The sequence below is a fragment of the Buceros rhinoceros genome, unplaced genomic scaffold, assembly GCF_000710305.1.
Source record: "Buceros rhinoceros silvestris isolate BGI_N320 unplaced genomic scaffold, ASM71030v1 scaffold45125, whole genome shotgun sequence".
NCBI classification, from domain to species: domain Eukaryota; kingdom Metazoa; phylum Chordata; class Aves; order Bucerotiformes; family Bucerotidae; genus Buceros; species Buceros rhinoceros.
In genome coordinates, this window is record NW_010413094.1 from 761 (window position 1) to 12,390 (window position 11,630).

General features: G+C 44.7%; 1 protein-coding gene across 1 annotated transcript; it reads right to left on the bottom strand.

Annotated features, from left to right (window-relative positions):
• Nucleotides 1-1,133: 1,133 nt before the first annotated feature.
• REC114 (REC114 meiotic recombination protein) lies at nucleotides 1,134-11,623 on the bottom strand (the record flags this gene model as incomplete). Its single annotated transcript, XM_010136587.1, has 6 exons — nucleotides 1,134-1,295; nucleotides 2,127-2,195; nucleotides 2,901-3,101; nucleotides 4,746-4,829; nucleotides 10,960-11,049; nucleotides 11,531-11,623. Coding segments are annotated over 6 exons (699 nt in total), but the record flags the coding sequence as incomplete, so codon positions are not given.
• Nucleotides 11,624-11,630: the final 7 nt, after the last annotated feature.

Consider the following 11,630-nt stretch of genomic DNA (forward strand, 5'->3'; position numbering starts at 1 on the left):
CTCTTGGTTCTAGAACTCCAGTTCTGTCTGATTATTTTTCTTTTTCCTTTTCAAGTGAGCAACAATATGACTGTCTAACGCATGCCTTATCTAGCCTCTCCTGTCAGGATGACCTAGCCAGATCAACTTTAATAACGCTTCAGTGTAGAAGGTGTAAACTATTTTGGGCTTGATGTGCTGTGAATGTAGCTTTTTATTTTATTTTTCATTAATCTATTTAAACATTAGAAGTAGCGAAGTGGGTTCCCGCATGCGCTATTTTTTACTTCCTGTAGCTGTTCCAATTGGCAAAGTTCTCCAACGCGCTGCTGCCATCTCGTGAGACTTTTGTAAAGTACAGCGGAACTGAAAAATTATATATACAGAATATATTTATATTGGGGGGAGGGGGAAGACCCACAGACAGTAATCGTGGTTCATTCTGAAGCTGCTGATCCTCATTCCTTACTGTATGTCCGAAAGAGGAGCGAATTCTGCTGTCCTGGTACTTAGGGGAGTAATTTAAATCGGAATTACCTTAAGGGCTTAACCTATAGAGAGAGGCTGGGGTGTCCCGCGGTCAGGCTGGGCTGTCCTGCGGTCAGGCTTCGCGCGCTGCAGCGGTTCGACGTGCTGGTGGTGGAATGCAGTGGAAAACAAAACCCAAACGTCAGTTTATAAATATATATATATGATTGCTTTTTAAGTGATTTTTTTTTTTTTTGTTAACTCATGTAAATTCTCAAATCCTTTTGCACTGATGTGTTCAACATATTCTTGTACATTCAATTCAGGCAAACTTTTATAATTTTCTTTTTTTTTGTTTAAATGATGAAATGTTACAGCATGGTGATATTCTATGCAACTAGTTACACTCTTTAGTTTGACACTGTAATTTCTCATGATTTAAAGATTGTAGAAATAGACCGAACGGTTCTCATGATGTGCGTAACTGTAGATGCATGAACTTGTGTTCTGTGTATTTGTTGAAGTGCAATGATGTATAAAAAGTGGATTCACCTGTTTTTAAAAATAAAACACTGACCAAAAAAAAAACCCCCAACAACCTGTGTGAGGCTGTTTCAGATATTTAATGACTTCAGCTGGTGTAGGTGGTCCAGCGCCTGCGTTCCTGGGGGGATAGCTGCTATCTGTCAGGCTTCTGTTAGTTTCTCCAGCTCCTTCTCCACCTCTTCCACAAACGCTGGGAAATGCTGGTCCAGGAGGCACAAGCGGATGAAGGGCCCCAGCTCTCGCGCCTGCCATGCCGAGTGCCGGTACGCGACAGGGAGCTCAGGCCTCGCTCTCAGCACAGCCTGCGGGAGGAGAAAACAGAGGAAAACGCTACCTGGGGGTTGTAACACCACAGCTACGGCAGAGCCTTCCGTGGGTATTTAATACATTATTTAAACCAGAAATGCCCATTTCCTGGGCTGCAGGAACGCTGTTAACTTCCACCAGGCCCTCGCTTCTGCAGCTTGAGCCTGAAACAGGACAAGACGACGGGCAGATGGACCAGGCGTGCTGGAGCTGCCCCAGAGCTGTGTTTAACTTGTGGGGAGGAAGCCAGAAAACCTCAGTATTTCTGCTAATCTTACTGTGGTGGAGAAAAATGTGGGTGACTGTGTGCAGCAAGTAGAGGGCTCACTGGAGAAAGCTGTGTTTGAAGCAGGTATCGTGGTCCCGCCGTATTCCGGGTAGCAGGTTTTAGAAGCTGAGTTGTTTAAGGCGTGGGTGTTAAGGTTCTCAGATGCACTGAGAAACGTCTGTCCCAGATTCAGTCAACAAGTGACAGTTCACTGCCAGGCCCTACCCTGGGCTGCTTGGGTGAAGGTGTCAGGTGAGTTAGGGGATCTCCTGCTGCTGGCCAGGGATGATTGGTACTTTCAGACAGTCACTTCTGCAGAGTCAAAACTGCGACAAAGCCATTTATCCTGATGTGACCTCTGGGCATTTGTGTCCTTTCTGCCTGTGCTTTGTTCTCCTGCACTGGGGTAATTACACCATGAAATACCTGGTTCTGGAGGTGGAGGTGATGGCACCCTGACGGTCACTGAGGATGTTTACAGAAAAGGAGACCCTGATCTCTCTCCATGCCCACGAGATTCAGTTACAGGCTCTAAGCATCAGACTTCTCCGGGCTTTACCTGCGCTAGCTGTGCTACAGATCTTCTTTCTCCGAGGCTTGCACAGGAATCTGGTAGAGGCTCATCTGGCTAGAAGACACCAAAGACAAATACGGGCTTGTTACCAAGCAGAGAGTGAGTATGTGCACGAAGGGAAGCAGCTCCAGTTTTAGAGGTGACGGGAAGAGAATGTGCTCAGCTACCTCAGGCAGGAGAAGGGCAGCCTTTTGTGGAGCCTCAGTGCACATCTGCTCAAGTCTTGAAAACGAAAGACAGGAAATAACGGTCTGTTCCCGTTAATGATCTCCTGGCTTTGCCTGAGCCCTGAACAAGTTGTTCTCTTCATGTCCAGGCTCCCCAGCTAAGGAAAAGCTCAAACCCCAGAGTAAAGCTTTGTCCCCACCTACAAAACTCTTTCCATGTGCTTGCTAATACTCTTCCTGTGATCATGTGAAATGTGTCACGAATTTCGGTTAGTAGGTTCCTCTTGGAAGCCAAAGTGAAGGCAGTTGGTCACTCTCAGACGTGTTACAATTACCTGAGGAGCAAGGACCGCTTCTTCCAGCGTTGTTCTGGTTTTTGAGATTTTGGTTCCCTAAGACAAGGGGAAGATGATGCCAGCTTCAACTCCAGCCCTACTTGCCTCTGAGGCTTCCCTGCCCGTTAAACTGCACTTTGGGTTCCCCACATTGTATTTCATATTGGTGGTCTCAGAGCTGCACAAAACTTTCTTCAGAAGTAAAACTTGTCCTTTACAGATATTCATTATTTTTCTATCTGTTCTTGCTTACTTACCGATGACATTTGTTCAGAGTCCTCCTGATTTTCCGGGTTCGCTGGCAGGCTGAGGCTGTGCTGGAGCTGCTGGCTTTGTTCATCTGGTGCTTGAACTGGTACGTACTCGGCGAGTTTCTGAACGCAGCTGCAGCAGTGTTCCAGCATCTGCTCTTTTGAATCCCCACCAAACTGAACGCGGAACATGCGGCACTCATTCTGCTCAGAAACCAAAGAGAAATTCAATCAACTGGGAATGCCCTGAAGCTATTTTGATTTAATTAAATTCCTATTTGCTAAAGTTAGGAAGAAGGGGATAAATTATTGGATCACTGCACCAACTTCAAAACAAAGGAACACGTTTTCCCTGCTGGATCTTCATTAATTTTTTTTTTCCCCAGCAGCTAAACCAGAAGACTCTGATTCCCAGTCTGAAAATCAGTTTAAAAAAAAAGCGCAAGAAAATGGTAAGTGAACAGGGCTACTTACCAACTAATTGAAGGTCTGGCCAAGGGAACAAACCTCACCAAAATGTTAAGAGTTCTTACATGCAGAGCAGTGAAATGAAGCTTTTCTGGGCAAGCAGGATATGACACCCCTGAACAGAGAGTTCTGGACAGAGCTGGCCCCGACACGTGGTCAGGCTCTACCACAGGAGGTATTTTTTAGCACGAGGTCCAGCAAACTGCCGACAGCGGAGGCCTGAGCAGTCTGTTGTGCGCAGTAAGCTGACGTAAGGCAGGTACACACTGAACGCTCTTGTTCAGGGAGTCGAATTAATGGGACTTTTCATTTGAACTTGACATTTCCAAGTACTAGAAGCAAATTCTCCTTGGACCAACCTAGCTTCAGTCTTCATCTCCCTGCGATTTCAGTGGCAAACGCGCTTTTTTAATGACTAGACCTGCTGCTCAACTGCTGATTACACGAATACAGGGACTTGCTTCACTTCAAAGAGTCCTGTCTCAGAGAGGAGCCAGCTCTTCCTGACAGCCTGCGTGTTTACATGCATGTACGTTTAAGATGCTCGTACTGCATAAGGTGCTTTTTAGGCCACTGTAAGCATAAAAGCTTGTCTCAGTGCCTTTTAACAGAGAAAAGTGTCACAATAATTCACTTTACCTGTGCCCAGTTAAATTTTTCCTAATTAACTAAGATGTCAACTTAACTGGGTCAGCATCACATCCCGAGAACCCGTTAGTGGCTGTGCCAGGCAGGTGAGTTCTCGTTAAAATGACAGAGCGGTGACTTGCATCTTAATTTGAGGTTCTTTTGGAGTCTTTTGAACATGACTTGGTTTAGTTACCCCTACAATCCCCAAATCGATTTTCAGTTGGAGCTGTCTGTACTGCCCTCTGCTTTTTCACAAGTGCTATTTAAATACATAACCTGAAAGACGCATAAAGATTTCTTTTATAAAAGAAATGGGATAAAAGAAGGAAACAGAACGAAAAAGGAATGTTTCTAGAGCTTTTCGGCTATTCTGGCTAGTGCGATGATCTGCAGTTACACTAAACCATCTGTACCAGAGCTCCTGCCCGGGGGAACTCCAGAACAGCTCCAGCACCTGAGGTGTATTTATGCCTTAACAGTTCTGTGAACGGCACCAAGAGTTAAAATCGGTCTCTAGCAGCTGCTGAACTCATGGCCTTTCTCCAAAATTCATGATTCTAACTTGGAAAGCAATTCCCTTGTCTTGGTACAAAAGACATCAAGATAATTCAATCAATTCTTGTTTAATAAAAAAAAAATCTTTCAATTTATACAATTTACGCTATCTCAGGTCTTCTGGTTTAATTTCTCCAGTATAAAATCTTACGCAGAGCTGTGTTAGCTACTAGAAATGCGAAAAGCCGCTCTGCTCACCTTTGTCTGTGCCTGAAGCAGCAGGCAGTCGGCTCTTCTCACTATCTTGAGCCACTTCTGGGAGTCAATTAATGAAAAGCCTTCCTGAAATAAAGCAGAACGTCAACTGCTCGGACAGCAAGCGTGCAGCACGTAGCAGCACATGCTTCTGTGGTGTAACTTAATCCCTAGTGAAGATTAGTCCTCTGCATATGTGCAACTTTTCTGTCAAACAACTGCCAGTCTGTAATGTTTATCACACCGGGAATTAAAGCTGAATCTGGTAACAACACTATGCACAGGTACAGTGTAATTTCCATATAGATCCGTACATATGTTTTACATTTATATTTCTGCATGTTGTAAAAGTCTCCATGAAATGCAGAATGAAACAGCTGCAACAGAGCTTGAAATTCTTCCACATCCCCTGAAGTTGCCCGAGAGGGCAGCAGAGGGCAGGCAAAGCTGACGAATGGGGCCACAGTGGGTTTATCCAAGGCCCACAGGCGTTTGCTCCAGCTGGAATTCAGGGAACAAGCAGCAGCTCTGAGGACTCGATAAAGATGGTTTTAGTCTCCCGCTGCATTAACTGTCAGTCTCTTCAAACAAGACAGGCAGCTCAGCATTCTGTAAAAACACCCCAGGAAGCTGAAAACGCGATGTAAAAATGGCAAGGCGATGGGCTGCACTGCCTAAGGTGCCTTCCACAGGTCCCCACGGTGAGTTACCAAAATCTACGGGGGAAAAAAACAACCCGAACAAATTTAAGAGCAGGGAGGAGATCACCTACCTGCTTTATCTGAACTCTGAACGTTTTTAGTGACCCTGGCTTTGTACATAGGCTACTTTCCATGGGGGTCCTAAGGGTCAGGAACCACAAGCCACGTCCACCCTGGGCCTCTAGCAGAGTGGGTTTGCTACAGTTACTGGCCACCTTATGGTGGTCCAGGCCGGAAGAAACATCTGCCATTCTATTTTAGTACAAAAAAGAAGATAATTTCCCTCTGCCCTGTAAAAACAGGGGCTGACAGCAGGTGACCTGCAGTGCATCTGTTTACACTAAGTGCGCACAAGGTGCCTCGGGGTAAGGACTTGAGCAGGAGGCTGTGTCCAGCACACTGAGGGCACCCTCCTTCCACCGACAGACACAATCCCCTCTTGGTGTTCAGCTGTGTCAGGCATCACTTCAGACCCCATGACAAACTGACCATCTTCAGAGCCTTCCTACTGCGTGACACAAAATGCAAACACACTCATTTGTTGTCGGAGTTGATAGTTCAGAATGGTGTAACGGATGCTCAGTCACCGGGTCCCACAGACAGACCATGGGCGGTGCAAGAAACAGCGAGTGCAGCACGAGATCAAAGGAATGTTGTATTAACAAACATCCCCGGGCACAGCTGCCAGAGTGGTCCTGTCCGGTAACTGAGCAAGATGGCAGAAGAGAAGAGCTGAAGGTGCCAGAAAACATCCCACTGGCCTCATCCTGGCTGGGGCTGGGCAGCACTATGGTCCCCAGTTCCCCAGAAACCAGAGCAACGTCTGTGCAAAGGCAGATCACCCGCCCTTGTCCCAGGCGGAGAGATGCACTGCCCAGAACGCCACACTGGAGTTTACTCACCACGCTGAGGATTCAGGTACTATGAGGAATCTTTTCAGAAATAATATTCGCTCTCTGGGTTTAAAGTGTAATGTGTTAAATTACAAACACCCATTTTTAGCTTCTGCTGTTCTAGGTACTATTTAACATTTACACTGAATAACACCTTGCTTGTTCTTAGAAGTGACTCATTTGGTAAGAAAAGAGTCATAGGATTATTTTCAGCTGTCTACACAAGTGGTCAATACATCTAATAAAAGTCTGCCACAGAGCAGAAATACTGAGAAGGTGAGAAGACTGTTATTTAACCGTTATCTGAAGAGAAGGTAAAACTAAAACTAAGGATGTGGGAGCAGACAACCTGAAAAACAGGCAAAACTCAGATGCTTTCATAAAACAAGCAAAAAACTGGAAAACATGCTTACAAGTAAGTGTTTTGATGGTGATTTCATTATTAATAGGTAATAATAATAAAAGAAACTGCGTGCTTGAAACTCGACATACACATTATAAATCAAATGCTTACATATATCTGAAAAAATACCAATTTTTAACTCATGACCGTGAATTGACATTTTCTACTTTTTAAATTAGGAAACTGCTTATTCTATTAAAAAATTGAAAATTCTTCCTTTCATTAATGACTGGAGAATAAAAGTGTAATTCCAGCTTGAAGTTAGAAGTTGTGAAAGTTAAACTCTGAACATAATTCCAGTCAAATTTTTATCATTACCTTGTAGCACACTTAGAAGTAGAAATTCTCAACCCTTTTATCTTTTTCTGAGATCTAAATGGGGTCACATACATTAGTTTTTATTCCTGCAGTATGAGCCGTCATAGGAGTGTCAACATGACAAACAAAATAATCCCCAAACACGACAACCTGTAGAGTGGGGAAGCAGAAAGTTGTCCCTGCAACAATTTCCAAGCTGTGTGTCCACATCCTAACGGGTTTGTATCGGGGTTGCTGGGGAGAGGAGAGCACAGCAGTGCTCCACAGGCTGTGTGTAACTGAGGTCCTAGAGTAAGCCTCAGCCATCCCAAAGAGACCTGCAGAATATGGAATAGCAAGTGGAGAGAGCAAAAACTGCTCTTTTATACTTGTTGTTCTCAGAAACGGATCATAGAAGAGCATTTGGTCTCAGCTTGGCTCTAAAGAGCTGCCGTTCTTTAAGGAAAGGAAAAGGTTTCTTAACACTCCTGCTTTAAGAAAGTAAAAAGGGCTAAAAGAATATATAAATAATGCATTAGAGAGAAACTATTCTGATATCAAGTCATACTGATATCATGAGTATCCTCAGAATGGATCACGTTAATCCAGCCATCAACAAAATAAAGATTTTCATTTCTACACAACTCCTTCCCCTCAGGTTTGTGCAGACGGAGTTGTAGTGAATTGAACGTTGCACACGGGTGAAAGGCAGATGCCACAGAGGAGACTTCACTGAGTGAGTAACTCACTCAGGAGCTACCTCCTCTTGTTTTCACATTGTTACAGGCGAGTATGTTACAGGAAACACTAAGAAGGTATCATACTACACTAGTGCCCATTTCAAAAGCATCCCATGAATACATTTTCTTTGTTACAGATGTTGGATGAAAACTTTTCTTTTTAAAAACTCTTTCTTAGGATGGTTCATGTTAAAATTCTTGGGGTGGAGTGAGGGTTCATGCTCTGTCATTACTGCTGCGCTTAAAATACAGTCAGGAACATTCACCACTCAATGAATTATCGAATATCATTAGCAGTTCAGTTCATTCTTGGATTATGGTTAGAGGAGGGAAAAAAAATCCCGTTATTATTCGTCCATGAGAAACACACACTGTAGTGACTCGGGTTGAGAAGGAAATGGTGTCCCTGTGACACAGGTCCTGCATCTCGCCCGCTGTGTTCTTACGCAGAAGTACAAGGCACGAATCTCTAATAACGCTTATCCAGTCCCCTCGACACCAGGAGCCTGCGGCACATCAAAGGTCTGAAAAGGAGCAGCTGTATCAGGAGACCAGACACCAACAGCGTAAAGGACGCAGTTACTACGTAGCAGGGAACAGTTCTGTAAGTACAGCTGAGGGAATTCCGATGCAGGGCAGCACCTACGTGCTGAACACCTTGGCAATGGAAAGGAAACATTCAGTAGCCCGGGCCAGCACGTAGAAATGAGCACAGCCAGTAAAACCGCAAGTGAACCGTTCCCCCACTGCAGCGTTCTGTCACACTCGATACGTTCCCCCTGGAGCAGCAACCTCTGTGACAAGCCGTCTGTTACAACGGACACCCCGTGCGAGGATTTGGTCTCTGACAGATTCCGAAGAACCGTATGTGCTTAGTCATGCAAAACCTGTTTAAATATTGTGACAGATTTCTGACAGCTCCTCCGAGCTCAGACTAGAGGGAGACACAACCATTAACCGTTTCTGCAGCCTGGTTATTGCTCCAGCGGTGACACAGGCTGCAGAGTAGTGCCACTTTTTGGGGGGTACAGCACCTCCATTGGGAGTTTGCGACATTTCACCAGTGGCTGGTGAAATTTCACCCGGTTCTGGCTAGTCCGAGGGCACCGTTGTGCCAGCTGTTGGGGGGATGGTGGAAGACTGCAGTAGAGAGGCACTGGGCATCCTGCACCAGTGCGTTCCCCACCAGCTGAGTCCTGTATGCACAGAACACACCTGCAGCAGGAGCCCAGCTGTGTGTACTGGGAGAAACGCACCCGAAGGAACTGACAGTCCGGTTTTAAAACGTGTATGACACCAGTTTAGTGTAGCTCTTAACACTTAATAAAATGTTGTTGGTGCTGGCCTTCAGGTTGGTATAGAAGCATGGCCAAAATTACTTAAAAAAAACAAACAAACCCAAAGCACTGTTTTTCTTCTTTCCTTTTAAATTCTCAGTATTATATTTTTGTCACATTTACTGAGCATGTCTGTTCCACCTCTGTTCTGCACTATTCTTAGACTGTTACTGCAATAGCTTAGTGTCTCTTAGAAGCTGGAAGAGACCTGATATATCTCAGAAATTCCTCATCCGGCATTTCAAGCAACGCAGCTGCCTGAAAGCTTCACTAGCCACTAAACCCAAGAGCTGCAAGAAAGTGCTTTTCTCAGCCAACTCTTTATGAAGCTTTTCTTACGCTTCCTGCACTCATCCCTCACGTCGAGGCTTTTATCTGCCCATTGGTACTTGCCAGGTTCAGCCTTTGCCAGACGCCAGCTTTGAGGGGTGACGGCTTTTGTCTGTACCTTATTTTGCTCTTCAGTTAGTTATAAAAACTTAACTTTCCGTTAACATTTACATGGTTATTTCAAGGACATTCTATACAGTAATACAAGTCTAGTAGCTACTAAACAGTCAGTTTAGTACCTGTTCAGTACGCAATTGGGATGTGAAAACAGTAGCAGCCCCCGAAGACACATATTCTGCACCGATTCCTTCCAGGCAGGGTTGGGGAGAGATGGCCAGATGTCTCATTTCAGCTGCGTTTCCTTTAGCTCTCTAGATTATTCCATCCCTTTCTCTTATTCAACACAACTGCTAAAACACTATCCATGTTCCACCTTCAGCTTGTCCAGGAGCATTCAACTTGTCCTCGCTAACTATGTGAGCTAAATACCGTGTCCTGTGTGAGGGGTATCCCGACTGGCAGCTGCCAGCTCTCCGTGAGCCCATTCATTATCTGTTCAACATTCTTAACACACTCCCACACCAAAAAAATCCACCAAGGGTTCTCCCCCTTTACCTACAAGATAGTGCTGTAAGTTTAAGACCTTAAAAGGCACAGTAAAAACTAATTTACAAGCTTATGCTTATCTAAAGGTACAACATACTCTCTTACACATGCTGTATTTAAACAGCCTTTGTTATCTTAATACTGCAGCACCTTCCCATGATTTGTAATAGCTTTCTAATACATTTATCAGACAGTTCCTACTTCTTATCATCACTGAATATTGGCAATAAGCACCGAACACGCTCGATTCCACTCTCCAGCACACGCTTACTCTGTCATGAGTATCAAACCAGCTCCTTCTGGATGGAGTGCTTCACTCAACCCCTTCGGTGTCACTGGGAAATCTTTACAGTTTAGGAGCTCAAGTATAGGCTACAGGAATATCAGCTGACACAACTCTGGAGCTGTTATTTTGTCACCATGAATTTAAGTTGTATGTTAGATCATGTCACCCAACTTAAAGAAACCATACCCTTTGATAAACCAATTCGTCAAAACAAAAATACTAACTAAATAAACGAGATGGACAAATAATAATAATCTAATAAATTAGATGGATTATTTAGCAAATGTTACTGGAAACTACAGTTGTATTTTTATCTATTTAACAGGGTATTTGCTGTTTTCTTAAGCAGAACATCATGAAAAAAACCCACGTATCTTCCAATAGCAGCACTTAGTATTATGTCTTGATCTAGATTTACAGAACCACAGAACAAACAGTTCCTCGGTATGAAATAACACATTTAGTCTCATTCCCATAAACGTGCAGGGAAATGAGGTTTACCATGAGCAAAACGAAACCGGCAGTTTCCTTTCAGTGGGAGGGAACTTGAAGCGGAGAAGGGAATGATGTTAATGCTGGTGCTAACACGAAAGAAGAAATGTTCTTTAAGCAGGAGAAACTCACCAGTACTGTTCGCCCTTGGGAAATAAAGAAATGGCCAGATACAACGATGGTGAGGATAAGATGGCCCGATTCTTCATCTGATTCAAAAACCTTTAAAAAGAGAGGCAACAATCTAGCTCTGTAAGCACAGAATCTACATTTTCCATTTCTAGCGCCAAATAAAAGGTTTCACCAGTCGGTGCTAGAAGGCAGGTGTGTAATTTACCTCTCCGAAATGCAACTTGTCCTCCGCTCTCACAGACAGCATGCACAATTAAGGATTTTTTACTAATTGTAATTCCATATACAAACCTGACTACAACCATCTGGCCGCTGCTTCCAACTCGATCTCTAGTTTTTAACAGGTCAGGTCACTGCTGACGGAAGGATTAAATAGAAGGTGGGCCACTATCACATCATTCATGTGTGTAATTACTGCTTAATTTCTCCCGATTCCTGCATTAACTCGGGACTTGCAGAAAGACGCCTGCAAGGGCCTCGCTTATTCCCGCCTGCGACACAGCGGCCTCCAAGGCCCCCTGGAGCCAGTCACGGCAAACCCGAGCGGCCAGCCCCCTGCCCCGCCCGTCACCTTCCAAGAGGAGGTGCTCTGCCCTTCATCGTCCCTCGGGGGAAGGAAGCGGCCGTAGCGCTTCAAGGGCCAGGTCGCGGCGCTGCCGAGGAGGGAGGTC